Source organism: Balaenoptera acutorostrata, chromosome 1 (genome assembly GCF_949987535.1).
Source record: "Balaenoptera acutorostrata chromosome 1, mBalAcu1.1, whole genome shotgun sequence".
NCBI lineage: Eukaryota > Metazoa > Chordata > Mammalia > Artiodactyla > Balaenopteridae > Balaenoptera > Balaenoptera acutorostrata.
Genome location: NC_080064.1, coordinates 43,499,949 through 43,520,124, shown reverse-complemented (window position 1 = coordinate 43,520,124; position 20,176 = coordinate 43,499,949). Strand labels below are relative to the sequence as shown.

General features: G+C 38.7%; 1 protein-coding gene across 4 annotated transcripts in view; it reads right to left on the bottom strand.

The window, feature by feature from the left end:
- OSBPL9 (oxysterol binding protein like 9) overlaps positions 1 to 20,176 on the bottom strand; it is a 164,779-nt gene that overhangs the window by 124,774 nt on the left and 19,829 nt on the right. For all 4 annotated transcript variants that reach the window (XM_007164473.2, XM_007164472.3, XM_007164470.2 and 1 more), the window contains exon 2: positions 14,984 to 15,034. In XM_007164473.2, coding sequence (XP_007164535.2) covers positions 14,984 to 15,034 — 51 coding nt within the window. The remainder of the gene's footprint in view (positions 1 to 14,983; positions 15,035 to 20,176) is intronic.

Genomic DNA, 20,176 nt, shown 5'->3' with positions numbered 1-20,176 from the left:
CATTACATGAAATTTCTAAAAATCTTATATTTGTATTTGTATGGAAATATGTATGGAAATATGTTAATATAAATGTTTCAGACATTACAGGAAACGTCTAAAAATCTTATATGTTCTGGTATAATGTTATAAGTAATAATCCTAGTTATTACTTTAAAATGTATATCTCAGAAATAACTAATTTTCTTGTCAACTGCATTATTATGAACTTTCATCAAATCTTTAACCATGGTCATTTTTAAGTCTTTTGTCATTTACAGACAGTTCTGGGTGTACTCTGATGCTTTTGCAAATATGTTCCTATAAAAGAGTTTCATCTTCAAGAAATTCATGGAAAAGACTCTGACAAGTACAGGTTTCTGGTAACTGACTGTACTGCTGAACTGAATGAATAAGCATTTTCAGAACTCTAATGAAAAACTGATGAACTCATAAAAGTGCTAACAAAAGATCAAGATGAAAAAAAAGAAATTAATTACATGGGACTGAGTGAACTGATGAGGATGAGTATAATTTTTGTGACTTTCTGTCTGAATTAAAAAAAAAAAAAATCCCACAAGGACTCAGAGGAAAAGAATATACAAATCAAGTTTCACTGCAAAGTAAAGGAGCTGTTACAGTGGAGGATTACTGGACTGAATGTCAATATTATGACATAGTATAAGTGTGTTTCATGTTTGGTAATTGCAATCATTGTTGCTTTTGTTGTGGTCATCCATGTACAATGCTTGGTGTCAGTCTATCTATCTCTTATAAAAATAAAATACAGTGAAAAAAAAAAATACTGAATCACTATGCTGTGTACCTGAAACTAACATAATATTGTGAATCAACTATACTTCAGTTAAAAAACAAAAAAAGAAACAGCAAAAGCAGGCACCTCTGTCTTGCTACTGATTCTAAAGAGAATGCTTCTACTATTTCACTATTAAGAACACTGGAGCATTTTAGCAAATACTCCTTATCAGGTTAAGAATGTTCTCTTCTATTCCTAGCTCGTTTGATCTTGAATGCATGTTTCATTTTATTCACTGCTTTTTCTGCATTAATTCAGATGGTTATGTAATTTTCCTTTTTAGTCTATTACTATGGTAAATTATCTTAATTAATTATAAAATTAGCATCCTAGTATTGCTAGAATAAACTCTGTTTGGTCATAATACTTTTTTGCTTACACATTACTGGGTATGGTTTACTGTATTTTGCTCAAGATTTTGACATCTACATTAATAAGGGACTCAGGCCTAAAAATTCCCTTTATTTTCTCTTTCTACTTTCTTTATCATTACTTTTTTCTTTTTCTAATTTTTTGAATGTAATGCTTAGCTCATTAATTTTCAATCTGTTTTATAATATATTCATTTAAGATTATAAATCATAGACTGCCTTAGATGCAGTTTTAACATGTGTACCTTCATTATCATTCAGGTTTAAATATTTCATAATTTCCATTATAATTTCTACATTTACCAATGAATTATTTACAAGTATGTGTGTGAGGTGGCATGTGGCTACTGTTTTGTTAAAGGATTTCTGATTTATTCCATTGCTGTCAAAGAATGTTATGTATGTGACACTGGGTTTGGGGCATTCTCTTTTTCCATACAATTGTAATTTTTTTTCTTAAAGTCTATTATTTATTAATTTATTTATTTACCACCAACACTTCATTATTAGATTCCCAGGGATTTTTATTTAGAAGCTGCAGAACTTGCAAGGTTATACAATTCCTGGAATGAAATTTAGGTTTACTTTCTGAAATCAATCCAGGCAAGACTCGAAGTCTATTATTTCTGATATTAATACTATTTCCTAGCTTTCTTCTGGCTAATATTTTCCTGGAATACCTTTTTTCATAACTTTAAAATTTTTTAATTTATAGTCATAAAGTATTATAAACATTCAGAAAATATAGCACTAATGACATCTATGTACCAACCACAGAGATTAAACAGATGTTTACATCTTGCCCAAGAAAGGACATTTTCAGGGTCAAATTCACAGAGAAGAGATGATGCTTCCACAAAGGCTACTGAATTAACAAAAAAGGCATAAATCAATAAAGTATTTTTTCATAATGAAATGATAAAACAATTGACAAAAGGATGCAGGTCTAAGAGGATGAGGGGGAAAGACATTCTTAAGGTTACACATTAACCTAGAAATACCTAATTGTATCCATTCTAAGACATCAATGATTATAAAATGTATCCTAATGCCAGAGATGTTAACATATGAAAAAATAATGCAGAATCATTGAAATAAAGCCCTGGAAGAAGTCAGTGCTGAAACTATTAATAATCTATCATGGTACACTGCTGACCTCTCTTGTGATGGACTAAAAGAAGAGAATACAGATGACATACCCCTCAGGGAATCAGTCAACTCTGATGACCTGCACAATTGATATATGGAGTACTCAGTTTCATGCACTGGATAAAAAACGAGTTACTTTAAGTCACATATGGATTAATAGTTTTCGAAAACTTGCAATATATTTAGGGATTACTAGGGCAATTCCTAAGGCCCTGTAGAATTCTTCAAGATCTGAGATTCATCTTACCAATAGGAATTTTTTTTTTAATTTTTAATTTAATTTTATTTTTCTATACAGTAGGTTCTTATTAGTCATCAATTTTATACACATCAGTGTATACATGTCAATCCCAAGCACCCAATTCATCACACCACCACCACCACCCCACACAGCTTTCTCCCCCTTGGTGTCCATACGTTTGTTCTCTACATCTGTGTCTCAACTTCTGCCCTGAAAACCAGTTCATCTGTACCATTATTCTAGGTTCCACAAACATGCGTTAATATACGTTATTTGTTTTCCTCCTCCTGACTTACTTCACTCTGTATGACAGTCTCTAGACCCATCCACGTCTCCACAAATGACTCAATTTCGTTCCTTTTTATGGCTGAGTAATATTCCATTGTATATATGTACCACATCTTCTTTATCCATTCATCTGTCGATGGGCATTTAGGTTGCTTCCATGACGTGGCTATTGTAAACAGTGCTGCAGTGAACATCGGGGTGCATGTGTCTTTTTGAATTATGGTTTTCTCTGGGTATATGCCTAGTTGTGGGATTGCTGGATCATATGGTAATTCTATTTTTAGTTTTTTAAGGAACCTCCATACTGTTCTCCATAGTGGCTGTATCAATTTACATTGCCACCAACAGTGCAAGAGGGTTCCCTTTTCTCCACACCCTCTCCAGCATTTGTTGTTTGTAGATTTTCTGATGATGCCCATTCTAACTGGTGTGAGGTGACACCTCACTGTAGTTTTGATTTGCATTTCTCTAATAATTAGTGATGTTGAGCAGCTTTTCATGTACTTCTTGGCCATCTGTATGTCTTCTTTGGAGAAATGTCTATTTAGGTCTTCTGCCCATTTTTGGATTGGGTTGTTTGTTTCTTTAATATTGAGCTGAATGAGCTGTTTATATATTTTGGAGATTAATCCTTTGTCCGATGATTCATTTGCAAATATTTTCTCCCATTCTGAGGGTGGTCTTTTCGTCTTGTTTATGGTTTCCTTTGCTGTGCAAAAGCTTTGAAGTTTCATTAGGTCCCATTTGTTTATTTTTGTTTTTATTTCCATTACTCTAGGAGGTGGATCAAAAAAGATCTTGCTGTGATTTATGTCAAAGAGTGTTCTTCCTGTGTTTTCCTCTAAGAGTTTTATAGTGTCCAGTCTTACATTTAGGTCTCAAATCCATTTTGAGTTTATTTTTGTGTATGGTGTTAGGGAGTGTTCTAATTTCATTCTTTTACATGTAGCTGTCCAGTTTTCCCAGCACCACTTATTGAAGAGACTGTCTTTTCTTCATTGTATATCCTTGCCTCCTTTGTCATAGATTAGTTGACCATAGGTGCGAGGGTTTATCTCTGGGCTTTCTATCTTGTTCCATTGATCTACGTTTCTGTTTTTCTGTCAGTACCATATTGTCTTGATCACTGTAGCTTTGTAGTATAGTCTGAAGTCAGGGAGTCTGATTCCTCCAGGTCCGTTTTTTTCCCTCAAGACTGCTTTGGCTATTCGGGGTCTTTTGTGTCTCCATACAAATTTTAAGATGATTTGTTCTAGCTCCGTAAAAAATGCCATTGGTAATTTGATAGGGATTGCATTGAATCTGTAGATTGCTTTGGGTAGTAGAGTCATTTTCACAATATTGATTCTTCCAATCCAAGAACATGGTATATCTCTCCATCTGTTGGTATCATCTTTAATTTCTTTCATCAGTGTCTTATAGTTTTCTGCATACAGGTCTTTTGTCTCCCTAGGTAGGTTTATTCCTAGGTATTTTATTCTTTTTGTTACAGTGGTAAATGGGAGTGTTTCCTTAATTTCTCTTCCAGATTTTTCATCATTAGTGTATAGGAATGCAAGAGATTTCTGTGTATTAATTTTGTATCCTGCAACTTTACCAAATTCATTGATTAGCTCTAGTAGTTTTCTGGTGGCAGTTTTAGGATTCTCTATGTATAGTATCACGTCACCTGCAAACAGTGACAGTTTTACTTCTTCTTTTCCAATTTGGATTCCTTTTATTTCTTTTTCTTCTCTGACTGCCGTGGCTAGGACTTCCAAAACTATGAGGAATAATAGTGGTGAGAGTGGACATTCTCATCTTGTTCCTGATCTTAGGGGAAATGCTTTCAGTTTTTCACCATTGAGAAGGATGTTTGCTGTGGGTTTGTCATATACGGCCTTTATTATGTTGAGGTAAGTTCCCTCTATGCCCACTTTCTGGAGAGTTTTTATCATAAATGGGTGCTGAATTTTGTCAAAAGCTTTTTCTGCATCTGTTGAGGTGATCATATGGTTTTTATTCTTCAATTTGTTAATATGGTGTATCACATTGATTGATTTGCGTATATTGAAGAATCCTTGCATCCTTGGGATAAATCCCACTTGATCATGGTGTATGATCCTTTTAATGTGTTGTTAGATTCTGTTTGCTAGTATTTTTCTGAGGATTTTTGCCTCTATATTCATCAGTGATATTGGCCTGTAATTTTATTTTTTTGTAGTACCTTTGTCTAGTTTTGGTATCAGGGTGATGGTGGCCTCATAGAATGAGTTTGGGAGTATTCCTTCCTCTGCAATTTTTGGGAAGAGTTTGAGAAGGATGGGTGTTAGCTCTTCTCTAAATGTTTGATAGAATTCACCTGTGAAGCCTTCTGGTCCTGGACTTTGTTGGAAGATTTTTAATCACAGTTTCAATTTCATTACTTGTGATTGGTCTGTTCATATTTTCTGTTTCTTCCTGATTCAGTCTTGGAAGGTTATACCTTTCAAAGAATTTATCCATTTCTTCCAGGTTGTCCATTTTATTGGCATAGAGTTGCTTGTAGTAGTCTCTTAGGATGCTGTGTATTTCTACGTTTCTGTGGTGTCTGTTGTAACTTCTCCTCTTTCATTTCTAATTTTATTGATTTGAGTCTTCTCCCTCTTTTTCTTGATGAGTCTGGCTAATGGTTTATCAATTTTCTTTACCTTCTCAAAGAACCAGCTTTTAGTTTTATTGATCTTTGCTATTCTTTTCTTTGTTTCTATTTCATTTATTTCTGCTCCGATCTTATGATTTCTTTCCTTCTGCTATATTTGGGTTTTGTTTGTCCTTCTTTCTCTAGTTCTTTTTGGTGTAAGGTTAGATTGATTATTTGAGATTTTTCTTGTTTCTTGAGGTAGGCTTGTATAGCTATAAACTTCCCTTTTAGAACTGCTTTTGCTGCATCCCATAGATTTTATATCGTCGTGTTTTCATTGTCATTTGTTTGTAGGTATTTTTTGATTTCCTCTTTGATTTCTTCAGTGATCTCTTGGTTATTTAGTAACGTATTGTTTAGCCTCCAGGTGTTTATGTTTTTTTACGTTTCTTTCCCTGTAATTCATTTCTAATCTCATAGCGTTGTGGTCAGAAAAGATGCTTGATATGATTTCAACTTTCTTAAATTTACTGAGGCTTGATTTGTGACCCAAGATGTGATCTATCCTGGAGAATGTTCCGTGTGCACTTGAGAAGAAAGTGTAATCTGCTGTTTTTGGATGGATTGTCCTATAAATATCAATTAAATCTATCTGCTCTATTGTATCATTTAAAGCTTGTGTTTCCTTATTAATTTTCTGTTTGGATGATCTGTCCATTGGTGTAAGTGAGGTGTTAAAGTCCCCCACTATTATTGTGTTACTGTCGATTTCCTCTTTTATAGCTGTTAGCAGTTGCCTTATGTATTGAGGTGCTCCTACGTTTGGTGCATATATATTTATAATTGTTATATCTTCTTCTTGGATTGATCCCTGGATCATTATGTAGTGTCCTTCCTTGTCTCTTGTAACATTCTTTATTTTAAAGTTTATTTTATTTGATATGAGTATTGCCACTCCAGCTTTCTTTTGATTTCCATTTGCATGGAATATCTTTTTCCATCCCCTCACTTTCAGCCTGTATGTGTCCCTAGGTCTGAAGTGGGTCTCTTGTAGACAGCATATATATGGGTCTTGTTTTTGTATCCATTCAGCAAGCCTGTGTCTTTTGGTTGGAGCATTTAATCCATTCATATTTAAGGTAATTATCGATATGTATGTTCCTATGACCATTTTCTTAATTGTTTTGGGTTTGTTTTTGTAGGTCCTTTTCTTCTCTTGTGTTTTCCACCTAGAGAAGTTCCTTTAGCATTTGTTGTAGAGCTGGTTTGGTGGTGCTGAATTCTCTTAGCTTTTGCTTGTCTGTAAAGCGTTTGATTTCTCCATCGAATGTGAATGAGATCCTTGCTGGGTAGAGTAATCTTGGTTGTAGGTTCTTCCCTTTCATCATTTTAAGTATATCATGCCACTCCCTTCTGTCTTGTAGAGTTTCTGCTGAGAAATCAGCTGTTAACCTTATGGGAGTTCCCTTGTATATTATTTGTCATTTTTCCCTTGCTGCTTTCAAAAATTTTTCTTTGTCTTTAATTTTTGCCAATTTGATTACTATGTGTCTCGGCGTGTTTCTCCCTGGCTTTATCCTGTATGGGACTCGCTGTGCTTCCTGGACTTGGGTGGCTATTTCCTTTCCCATGTTAGGGATATTTTCGACTATAATCTCGTCAAATATTTTCTCAGGTCCTTTCTCTCTCTCTTCTCCTTCTGGGACTCCTATAATGCGCATGTTGTTGTGTTTAATGTTGTCCCAGAGGTCTCTTAGGGTATCTTCATTTCTTTTCATTCTTTTTTCTTTATTCTGTTCCGCAGCAGTGAATTCCACCATTCTGTCTTCCAGGTCACTTATCTGTTCTTCTGCCTCAGATATTCTGCTGTTGATTCCTTCTAGTGTATTTTTCATTTCAGTTATTGTATTGTTCATCTCTGTTTGTTCTTTAATTCTTCTAGGTCTTTGTTAAACATTTCTTGCATCTTCTTGATCTTTGCCTCCATTCTTTTTCTGCAGTCCTGGACCATCTTCACTATCATTATTCTCAATTCTTTTTCTGGAAGGTTGCCTATCTCCACTTTATTTAGTTGTTTTTCTGGGGTTTTATCTTGTTCCTTCATCTGGTAAATAGCCCTCTGCCTTTTCATCTTGTCTATGTTTCTGTGAATGTGGTTTTTGTTCTACAGGCTGCAGGACTGTAGTTCTTCTTCCTTCTGCTGTCTGCCCTCTGGTGGATTAGGCTATCTAAGAGGCTTGTGTAAGTTTCCTGATGGGAGGGATGGCGGTGGGTAGAGCTGACTGTTACTCTGGTGGGCAGAGCTCAGTAAAAACTTTAATCCTCTTGACTGTTGATGGGTGGGGCTGGGTTCCCTGCCTGTTGGTTGTTTTGCCTGAGGCAACCCAACACTGGAGCCTACCTGGGCTCTTTGGTGGGGCTAATGACAGACTCTGGGAGGGCTCAGGCCAAGGAGTACTTCCCAGAACTTCTGCTGCCAGTGTCCTGTCCCCACGGTGAGCCACAGCCACTCCCCGCCTCTGCAGGAGACCCTCCAACACTAGCAGGTAGGTCTGGTTCAGTCTCCCCTGGGGTTACTGCTCCTTTCCCTGGGTCCTGATGCTCACACTACTTTGTGTGTGCCCTCCAAGAGCGGAGTCTCTGTTTCCCCCAGTCCTGTCGAAGTCCTGCAATCAAATCCCAGTAGGCTTCAAAGGCTGATTCTCTAGGAATTCCTCCTCCCGTTGCCAGATCCCCAGGTTGGGAAGCATGATGTGGGGCTCAGAACCTTCACTCCAGTGGGTGGACTTCTGTGGTATAAGTGTTCTCCAGTCTGTGAGTCACCCAGCCAGCAGTTATGGAATTTGATTTTACTGTGATTGCGCCCCTCCTAGCATCTCATTGTGGCTTCTCCTTTGTCCTTGGATGTGGGGTATCTTTTTTGGTGAGTTCCAGCATCTTCCTGTCAATGACTGTCCAGCAGCTAGTTGTGACTCTGGTGTTCTCATAAGAGGGAGTGAGAGCACATCCTTCTACTCCACCATCTTGGTTCCTCTCACCGGGAATTATTAATTACAACAGTAACCACCATTCATTAAGAACCTAAGTCCCTTATTATAAATGCAAAAAAGAAAAAATAAAAGAACCTAAGTCCCAAACATTGTGTTTGGATACTTTTTTGTTTTTGGCCATGCCAGGTCAGTTGCTGCATGCGGGATCTTCTAGTTGAGGCATGTGGGCTCTTAGTTGTGGCATGCATGTGGGATCTAGTTCCCAGTCCAGGGATCAAACCCAGGCCCCCTGCATTGGGAGCATGGAGTCTTACCCACTGGACCACCAGGAAGTCCCATACTTTTTAATGTATCAGTTAATTTGATATTCATAATTATATGAGTAAATGACATGAGGCCATTCCAGAGCTGAAGGAAATAGGACTCAGAACTGAATAGATGAGTTGCCTGAAGTCACAAAGCTAGTAAGTGGTAGAATCCAGATTTGAATTCCATTTCATTTTTGGTCTGTTCTTGTCTCTACCACACGCTGCCTCTTTAATGCTACTACTTCTCCATTTTTCAGATTTTACCTGGAAATGTCGATGTTTTGCTTTTGGTGAGTCTCAGGACAGAAAAAATCAGACCCCAGGACTCAACCAATATTCTACTTTTCCATCAAGGCAAGGGCACCATCTAGTGGCCACACTTTGCCACCAATACAGTCAAAGAATGTAGAGGGGAAGGAAATAGTTTTCCTCCACTGGTTTTACATGTCCTTGCATCAAGTTGGAGCATCTGCACTGACTCTTCTAGGCAAGAAGAACAGGAGCCCAGGGACTTCCCTGGTGATCCAGTGGTTAAGACTCCGCACTTCCACGGCAGGTGGCACGGGTTTGATCCCTGGTCGGGGAACTAAGATCTCTCATGCCTCATGATACGACCAAAAAAAACAAACAAAAAAAAAAACAGAAGAAGAGGAGCCTGGTCACATTAAGGACTGTACATGGTTTTGGAATGAGACAGACCCAAGTTCAATCCCAGATTCACCATTTACTAACTGTGTGACTTTGGTAAGTTACTAAATGTAACATGAGTCTCAGTCTCCTCATTCATCAAATGAAATAACACCGTTAGCCTGAGAGGATTATCATGGGAATGTCAATGAAAATCAGCCAGCACAGTAACTGATCCAAAGAGCTTCCTCAATAACTGCTAGTTCCTCTTCCTAATCTTCTTTCATGTAGCCTAAAACCACATGGGTATTTTTTTTTTAAATTATTTATTCATTTATTTATTTTTGGTGTGTTGGGTCTTCGTTTCTGTGCGAGGGCTTTCTCTAGTTGCGGCAAGCGGGGGCCACTCTTCATCGCGGTGCGCGGGCCTCTCACTATCGCGGCCTCTCTTGTTGCGGAGCACAGGCTCCAGACGCGCAGGCTCAGTAGTTGTGGCTCATGGGCCTAGTTGCTCCGCGGCATGTGGGATCTTCCCAGACCAGGGCTCGAACCCATGTCCCCTGCATTGGCAGGCAGATTCTCAACCACTGCGCCACCAGGGAAGCCCCCACATGGGTATTTTGCTTCTTTTTTTTTTTTTTAAAGAAAACACATCCATACCACTGGCTCATGCTGTGTTTAACATAACTTCCATACTTCTTTTGTATGCAAACTATAGTAGAGGCAAATTCCCCAAAATGTATTCCTTATTTTTATAAACACATGAAATTAACAATAAGCATTTTTTGAGTACCTACTTACAATGTACCAGGCACTTATGACAGTGGATGGGAACTCACTATTGACTGGGGAAAAAAGACTACTTAACATGTAATACCATGTAAAAGTACTATCATGGATATAACTGACAAATGGAAGAGAACCAAATCTGTTAGAAGGATGTGGATCAGGAACGCTTCATGAAGAAACACCATTTGAAAAGTCTCTTAAAAGATGAGCTCACCAGATAAGGGCACAGAACATTCCTGACATAAGAAAAATATGTCAGAAGCAATGAGGAAACATGAAGAAGTACAGTGTGGTTGGAACACAGGATGGGATGGATGAAGAGGCGGGGAGAGATCTGTGGTACAGGTCAATGACAGCTCATTGAGCTCATCTGGAATCTAGATGATAGGTGCATTATCTATCACCACCATTGTCATCATCATCATCATCATCCATAGCAGTTATCATATATTGGATATACACTATGTGCCAAACTCTGTACATGCATAATTGCTAAACCTCACAACCCTGCAAGTTATATGTTATTTTCATAGAGGTTAAGAAATTTGCCCAAAGGCACAGAGTCAGTAAGGAGTGTAAGCTGAGTGAGATTCAGCTCCAGGTCTCTCTGATTCTACTACACTAGTGGTCCCAATTTTGGCTGTACAACACAATCACGTGGACAATCTGTTTAAAAATAAAGGTTTCAGACCCAGTTCTAAAACAGTATATCTCTAGAAAGTGGGACTTGAGAACCTATATTGCAAACAGACTCTCCAGATGTTTCCTAAATAGGAAGCCAAATGGCAGTTCTACTTCTTGAAAATACCACAGAGCCTCTTAAACACACACACACACACACACACACACACACACACACACACACACACACGAACACTACTAATTTACAGCTTCCATCTATGTGTCAAGTGCCTAATCCTCACAAAATTCTGCAAGGGTATTATAATCCCCAATTTAAAGGAGAGAAAAGTCAAGCTCAGGAGGCTTACAGATAGCTTCTCTCTTCCAATCAACAAAGCAAGGAGCAAAAACAAGATTCAAACACAGGTATGTCTAGTTCTTCTTTGTCATGCTGTGTGGTAGAATTCTAAAATACCCACCCCCCAAATGACCCTTGCCCCTGTGTTCTCTCCTCCCCTTTGAGTGTGAGTGGAAACTATGAATATGATGAGATGTTACTGCAGTGATTATGTACAGGATGAGTAATCACTGAAGTGATACATGGCAAAAAGATTATCTGGTGGGTGTAACCTATTCTAATCATGTGAGGTCTTTTAAAAGCACAGTGTTTTCTGCAGCTGGTAGCAGAAATGAGAAGTCAGAGAGGTTTAAAGCACTAGAAGGATTCTATGCACCATGCTGACTTGAAGATGGAGGGGCCACATGACAAGGAGTACGTGCAGCCTCTAGAAGTTGAGAGCAGATCTCAAGCTGACAGCCAGCAAGAAAATGAGGACCTCAGTCCTGTAACCACAAGGAAGTGAAATCTGCCAACAACCTGAATAAGCCTAGAAGCAGACTCTCGCCTTGGAGTCTTCCTCAGAGCCTCCAGATAAGAGCCCAGCCTGGCCAATATCTTGATTTCAACAAGGAGAGAATCTTTCTGAGATGTCCGATCTACAGAACTGTAGATAATAAGTGGTGGGAGTTTTTTAATTGTGGTAAAGTACACATAACATAAAATTTACCATTTTTAAGTGTTCAGCTTAGTACCATTAAATACATTCACATTGTTGTGCAGCCATCCTAACCATCCATCTCCAGAATTTTTTCATCTTCTCAAACTGAAATTCTGTACCCATTAAGCAAGAAATCCCTAATCCTACTTGCCTCAGCCCCTGAAAGCCACCATTCTACTTTCTGTTTCCATGAATTTGACAACTCTAGGTACCTCATATATGTAGAATCAGACAATATTTGTCTTTTTGTGACTGGCTTATTTCACACAGCATAATGTCCTTAAAGTTCATCCATGTTATAGCATGTGTCAGAATTTCCTTCCTCCTTTTTAAGACTAAACAGTATTCCACTGTATGTATATACCACATTTTGTTTATCCATTTATCCATCATATGGACACTGGGCTGCTTCCACCTCTAGGCTATTGTGAGTAATGCTTCTATGAAAAGCACATGTGTATACAAATATCTGTTCAAGGCTGTGCTTTCAATTCTTTAGGAGATATATATATATATATATATATATATATGTATTGTTTTAAGTCAATTCATTATCTTGAACATTGAGCAAGTAAAAGGAAATAATCGAGCATTTATTTATCCTGTCTATTTGAACTGTACCATTGGGTAATTAAATAATAGATGAAGAGAAATGTTTCCTTATATAATTATTTCTGATAAAAATTAAAACAAAATGATAAAATATCATAATTTTGCAGCCCCCAAATGGATCTAGCTACTGAGCATCAATAGTTGGTAATATCTGGGAGCTCCCTGGTGGCCTAGCGGTTAGGACTCGGCGCTTTCACTGCCATGGCCCAGGTTCAATCCCTGGTTGGGGAACTGAGATCCTGCAAGCTGTGTAACGCGGCCGGGAAAAAAAAAAAAAAAAAAAGTTGCTAATATCAATAAAGAGCAAAAACCAGACATCATGTGTCTCCTGATAAAAGAACACAACACTGCCTATAGTCTTGCCAAAGGGATCAAACCTAAGTCTGATCCAGTCTCTGGATCCACCTGCCAATTTGCAAGAAAAGCAGAGACAGAGGAACACGCTGAATTGCACCAGTATGCAATCAATAAAATCTACATAATGGAAAACTCCTACAGGTCAAAGGGTCTGGATTCTTCAATACATAAATTGCAAACAAAAGATATCAAGTTTTTTTAAATGCGCAATATAAAATATAGAATTTAGGAAAGCAAATCCAAGAAGTGATTCCTATAAAAGAACAATGGTTACTTTAAGAGACAGGGAGTTGGCTGTAATTTGAATGGGGCACATAGAGAGACTTCCGAGGTAACTGGCCAAATTCTATTTCTTAACCTAGATGGTAGTCACAAGGGTTAATAATTAATTAAGCTATATTTAAAAGAAAAAAATAGCACATTAAATGTAACAATGAGACAGCAGCCCAAATCCAGATTGAATTCAACTGAAGAGCTGTCTCACCGCAGCTCTGCCAAAGTCTCACCATTGAGTCTATCTCAAGCCAAGAAAGCAGTTCATACCAGACTGAGTGGTGACTGAGGTCAATGGCAAGTGGGTAGAAAAGCAATTAAACCAAGAAGGCAAAAGCAAAACCAAAGGAAAGGAAAAAAAAACAGTAAACAGTATAATAAGCTGAATTTTCAAAAATCTTTATGCTATCACATATACACCATCTGTTCAAAACAAGCCTGTCTCATTTCCATCCTGTAAATTCACCATACTTACTCCTCAGTGCCAAAATTTTTCCATTCGAATTTGGGTTTTTTCTCAGAGTTATTTCCCATTTTTACCAACTAACTACTGCTAATAAAGGCAATCGTATGTTTACCAAATATTTACATTTACATCTTCAAAAGTAAGGGTGCAGGAAAAAGATGGCAGAAAGAAAGCAACAGGAGCCTGAAAGAAGAAAAGGCCACTAGAAGCTGATTTACCAAGTTATGATAGAGGTAGGCCCTTCTTTAGATACAAGGGAGTACTAGAAACTATATCCCCAAGGCTGCATTCTTTCTTGTCTTTAGCTATTTGGACAACGGTGGAAACTGAACAAGCGACTGAAAGCAGCTTGAAGCTATAGGCCTGCACTGTCCAATAAGGTAGCCCCTAGCTACACGTGCCTACAGGCCACCTGAAGTACAGCTAATCTGAACAAAGATGCGCCATAAGTGCAAAAGACACAGTGGATTCCAAAGACTTAGTATGAAAAAAAGAATGTAAAATATCTCACTAGTAATTTTTGTATTGATTACCTGTTTAAATAATATTCTGGATATACTGGCATAAACAAAATATATTATTAAAGTTAATTTCACCTGCTTTTTACTTTTTAAATGTGATTACTACAAAAATTTTAAATTATGTATATGTGGCTCACATTATATTTCTACTGGACATCACTGCTACAAAAGCCATTATTAAATAGTGTTGAACAGGAAGAACTAAGCAGCTGAAAGTGGGGATTTTTCAGAGTTTTTTTCTACTGTTTGCGCTATTGCCAACACTACAACTCATTTAATTTCCAGCCCCTGTCCCTGGATATAAAATAGAGGTTAAAAAAAATCAGTAGGGGGCTTCCCTGGTGGCGCAGTGGTTGAGAATCTGCCTGCTAATGCAGGGGACACGGGTTCGAGCCCTGGTCTGGGAAGATCCCACATGCCGCGGAGCAGCTGGGCCCGTGAGCCACAATTGCTGAGCCTGCGCGTCTGGAGCCTGTGCCCCGCGACGGGAGGGGCCGCGATAGAGAAAGGCCCGCGCACCGCGATGAAGAGCGGTCCCCGCACCGCGATGAAGAGTGGCCCCCGCTTGCCGCAACTGGAGAAAGCCCTCGCACGAACCGAAGACCCAACACAGCCAAAAATAAATAAATAAATAAATAAATAAATAAGAAAATCCTTTAAAAAAAAAAAAAAAAAAAAAATCAGTAGGTGCATTAAGTCATGGATACAACATTAAATCATGGGCCAAAGGAACTAAGTTCTAGTCCTGGTTCTGGAGTTACCCTGGAGAAGTCTTTTTTTTTCTCTGAGCCTTAGTTGCCTGCCCTAACAATTAGGTAAAGGAGCGAACCTAAATTTAGACTCCCATTAATCTGTCAAAATATTTTTTTTCTTTCTGTCGGAATTGGTTTTCATAAAAATGAATAAATACTCACTCTGAGTCTAACACATCCTCTGCGAGAGCCTCTCATCATTTTGTCCTTGGACTAAAAGAAAAACAAAAACATTCAATGAATAAAAGATAAACAGACTGTTTTTAAAATCATCTAGGGATAAAGAGACAACATTTATAGTAATAATCCTCCCTTCTCCCCATCCCCACCCCACCATCACTTAAAGATAGGAATTAGGAGGTTTAAAATGTTTTGTAGTCTATACAAGTAAAACTAATCCCAGAATTTTATGTGTACCTTAAATGTAGCATATATTACACGATATTTTCATTCCTCCTTCATACCCCTTAACTCTCAACTAAAATATGTTTCTCATATTTTAGTAAGTTTGAGAGTCACCTGGAAGGTGACAAATTACCTGGGGATTTAAGAATCACTCCCAGATGATTCTGACTCAAGCAAACACAAGACCACGTTTTGAGAAACATTGCTTTAACTTTATCTCCTTGCAACTCCCCAAATGGGTCACATTTTTTGCCTCTGAGATTTCTCATCCAATGTTCCTCAGCTTGGAATATCCTTGACCCTGATTTTCTGCCTTGCCAACTGTCATTCATCAAGTGTCCTACCTCCGTCTGATTTGAATTCTCATCCCTGGACCCCCAGAGTCTCCTGTGTGTTCCCTCGTTGTGGCATGCACCATCTTGTGCTATGATGGCTAGTTACTTGTCTGATTCACCCACAGACTGCACATTCCTTAAGGGGTAGAAACTGTATCTGACTTATGTTTCTGAACAGTGTCTGGCATACATTAGGTAATCAAAAAATATTTATTAATAAAATGTTGCTTATCCTTTATGCTTCCCCTACTAGACTGAGCCAAGCAAAGGCTATGTTCTGCATAATAAGCCCCACGTTGACATCCAGTAAATATTTCTAGAATTAACTTAGGCATGTGTAATAAAATAAAGTAAAACCTCAAATAACTAAAGTTTTAAAAATATTTAATACCTCAACAACTGGTATTTTTCTGTACTCCACTATGTGACAAAGTAAAACAAGCCAATATCATGGGGTTATGTTTTCTTGTTTGTTTGCTTGTTTTTAATTTTTTGGCCGTGCCACACAGCATGCAGGATCTCAGTTCCCCGACCAGGGATCGAACCTGGGCCTTCAGTGGTGAGAGCTTGGAGTTCTAACCACTGCACCACCAGGGAATTCCCTGGGGTTATGTTTTAAAGAAAACTGTCCCACTTTAAACCATAGATGTCCTACATCCATTGTACTGAGCCATAGGCAAACTTCCAGCTATAAGATAACTAAGTTCTGGGGATTTAAAGTACAGCATGGTGACTATAGTTAACAATACGTATTGTATACTTGAAAGTGGCTGAGTGAGTTCTCACTACAAAAAAAAAAAGGTAACTATGACAGGTGATGATGGATGTGTTAATTAATCTTATTGTGGTAATCATTTCACAATATATATGTATATCAAATCATCACACTGTACTTAAACTTAATGTTATATGTCAATTATACCTCAATAAAGCTGGAAAAAATAAATTCAATCTTTCTTGGAGATATCTGCATGTCTGTACACAAAGATCTGCCTTACCCTTCTCATTGCAGTACATGCTGTTAACATAGCCTATGTCATTGTTTTCACTGATTCTTACCTTATCAATGTAACAATATTACAATGATAAATCAAAGTAAACTCTCTTCAAAAAAGAAAAAAATGAAACAAAAAAGCAAAGTACTGAGCTATAGAAATTCATGTTCAGAAATTATTATTGAAGTACTGAAGAGAGTCTTCTTACTTACAAATATAAAGAGGACTCACATTTTATAAAACATTCTCAACATCAAGCAGGGTTGAAAAGAGTTCTTTACTATCAATATAGTTGATAAAAACACAGTTAACAAAAACGTTCCCTAAGCATTTAATAGTCCTTTTACCATACCGTATACTTATCTTCCCTCCAAAAGTGTCAAGGCAATACACAAAAATAATAATTAGGTTTGAAAATACCCAATGAGAGTTAGAATACAACTCAAACAAGGTAAGAAACATCCTTGACCCTCTTCCATTTTTAAAAATAAGATTACAGTAAATAGAAAAAGAGTAAGACAGGGTTATAAGTTAGAAAACATTGAAAGAGATAAGTGAAAATAATTAAAGCAAGTATAACTAGGAAACAATCAGACAAATCCGGAATGTGGGACATCCTATAAAATAACTGGCCTAGACTATTTTAAAATGTCCAAAAAAAAAAAAAAAAAAGACTAGCATATAAACGACTGTAATATAGAGCAAAAATAAATTATGTGCATAGAGGCACAAAGTGCTATGAACTACAGAAGGCTCCCTGCCATGGAAAAGATTGGGAAAGGCAATACTAAAGTGTGACCAGGTCTCAAGGTTCAATCTGGGACTAAATAAAAGGATTCTGATAAGAGAGGGAAGGTAGGAAAAAGAAGGCATTCCAAGCCAAGGGAACACCATCAGCAAAAGCACAGGTATGGAAAACTTTACACATGAGGTCTTCACAGAAGAGTACACTGATAGCCCAAGCACAGTGTGTGGAGAGGAAGGTGGAGAGAGATGGAGAGATGAGGCTGAAAAGGAGGTATGGGGACCAGGTCCTGGAGGGTCAGAAAAAAACAGTGAGAAGTTAAGGAAATTAAACTTTATTCAATAGTTAATGGAGAGCTACTGAAGGTTTATGAACATTCTCAGTGGTGTGTTATAGAAAAATAACACTGTCAAATATGAGGACTTGGGGAAAAGGGATGATGGTGACGTTAATGATACAGCAAAAGCAGCAGCAGCAGCAGCAGCAGATTCTCACTCATTGATACCCTCTATGTCAGTCGTCCGCAACCTTTTGGGCACCAGGCACCGGTTTCATGGAAGACAATTTTTCCACGGAACGGGGGTGGGGGGGGGGATGGTTTCGGGATGATTCAAGCACATTACATTTATTGTGCACTTTATTTTTAAATAAATATATAAATTTATCTATCTACCTATTTATTTATTTATTTGGCTGCATTGGGTCTTCATTGCTGTGCATGGGCTTCCTCTAGTTGCGGTGAGCGGGGGCTACTCTTCGTTGTGTGGTACATGGGCTTCTCACTGTGGTGGCTTCTCCTGTTGCGGAGCATGAGTTCTAGGTGCACAGGTTTCAGTAGTTGTGGCTTGCGGGCTCTAGAGCACAGGCTCAGTAGCTGTGGCTCATGGGCTTAGTTGCTCCACAGCATGTGGGATCTTCCCAGACCAGGGATCGAACCTGTGTCTCCTGCATTGGCAGGTGGATTCTTAACCACTGCACCACCAGGGAAGTCCCTATTTCTATTATTATTACATTGTAGTATATGATGAAATAATTATACAACTCACCATAATGCAGAATCAGTGGGAGCCCTGAGCTTGTTTTCACTTGCCACTCACTGATAGGGTTTTCATATGAGTCTGCAAGCAACTAATGTATTATGGTCTCTGTGCAGTCAAACCTCTCTGCTAATGATAATCTGTATTTGCAGCCGCTCCCCAGTGCTAGAATCACCGCCTCAGCTCCACCTCAGATCATCAGGCATTAGATTCTCATAAGGAGCGCTCAACATAGATCTCTCGCATGTGCAGTTCACAGTAGGTTTCGCGCTCCTATGAGAATCTAATGCCACCACTGATCTGACAGGAGGTGGAGGTCAGGTGGAATGTGAGTGATGGGGAGCAGCTGTAAATACAGATGAAGCTTCACTCACTCACCCGCCGCTCACCTCCTGCTGTGCAGCCTGGTTCCTAACAGGCCATGGTCGGGTACCAGTCCGTGACCTGGGGGTTGGGGACCCCCTGCTCTATGTGATATGCACTTTATACATAGTAAGCCTCACAAGACGTTGCATGGTAAAAGTTATGCACATATTATAAATGAAAGTGACACCAGGGAGATCAAGTAAATTACCCAGTTAAATTACACGTGTAAAATGTAGCAGAGTTTGACCCAGCAGGTACAATTTGGAATGGCTGTCCTGCAAAGCATTCTCCCAGACCATACCTGCACTCTGCTAGCCTCGAATCCTCCTCCTCTTCCACAATGAAACAGAGCCCTCGTCCTCATTTTCTCCCCACTCAGCTCCAACGTGGGGCCAAAGGGAAGCTGGTGTGACTAAGTCCCCCAGGCACAGTGAGTGCTGAGGAGTGGTTATCTGACCAAGCTGGTCGATCACAGGACCCACAAGCCCAGGGACAAGGAAGGATAGAACCTTTCACAGGGAGTTTTTCTACTGGGACTGAGCTGATAGGGAAGAGCTCTTTCCTATCTGTTCTTGAAGCTGTGAGGTACAGTTGCCACAGGTCTTGTGCCCTCTACATGAAGGATTAAAGCACACACGCTGAGAGGAGGAGAGAGGAGAGGCAGAGTCCTAGCTGCAAGTGATCTCCAGATACACCTTGATCTGAGGCAAACCTGCCTAAGCCAATGCTATTCACTGAATAGCAGGGGTTTTTGTTTGGGGTTTTTTGTTTTGTTTTTTATTTTCCTGCTGTTGTTGCTGTCTGTTCGTTTTTTGATGAATACTGGTACTGATGAGAGAAAGGTAGGGCCAACATAACCCCAACTCCAGCAATCTTCCTACCAGGTGCTGTGCTACCAATGTTCTCAAACTTACTAACAAATGTATTTTTTAGCAACTTGGCACAAACATGTCACCAGCCACAAGGTCCAGCACCTTAAGAAAGGATCACTGACAAAACAGATGCTAAAATCTTTTCAGCTAGATAAGAAAACAGAATCCCCCATGAAGCAGAGAGATTGGGGGTGATATGTTCTACTCCTAAGGGGCTCCAGAATTAACAAAGATTGTTGAATTTGGTGGTTGGGTTTGTTGGTTTCTTATATCTTATTAATGCCAAGGGCAGTGGCTTCTGTTACAACGAGACATGCTATCAAAAATTATTTCTAATAATCCTTATGCTAATCCTAATGCTAACCCCAAGGTATTGATGACAGCAATAACACCCATTCTTGTAGTCTCCTTTCTATTTGGGAGAGCACAGACTCCTTAAGCCACCTTGATAGTATTTAATGTACCAGAGAGCCTTCACTAGTTAATGCCTTGTGAGCACTCAATAGCCCAAAATGTCATCATGCTACTGGAAAGCTACACCACCAGAAACACTGAGGATTCACAGACCCACAATAATGGAGGAATCTTCCCTATCATTCA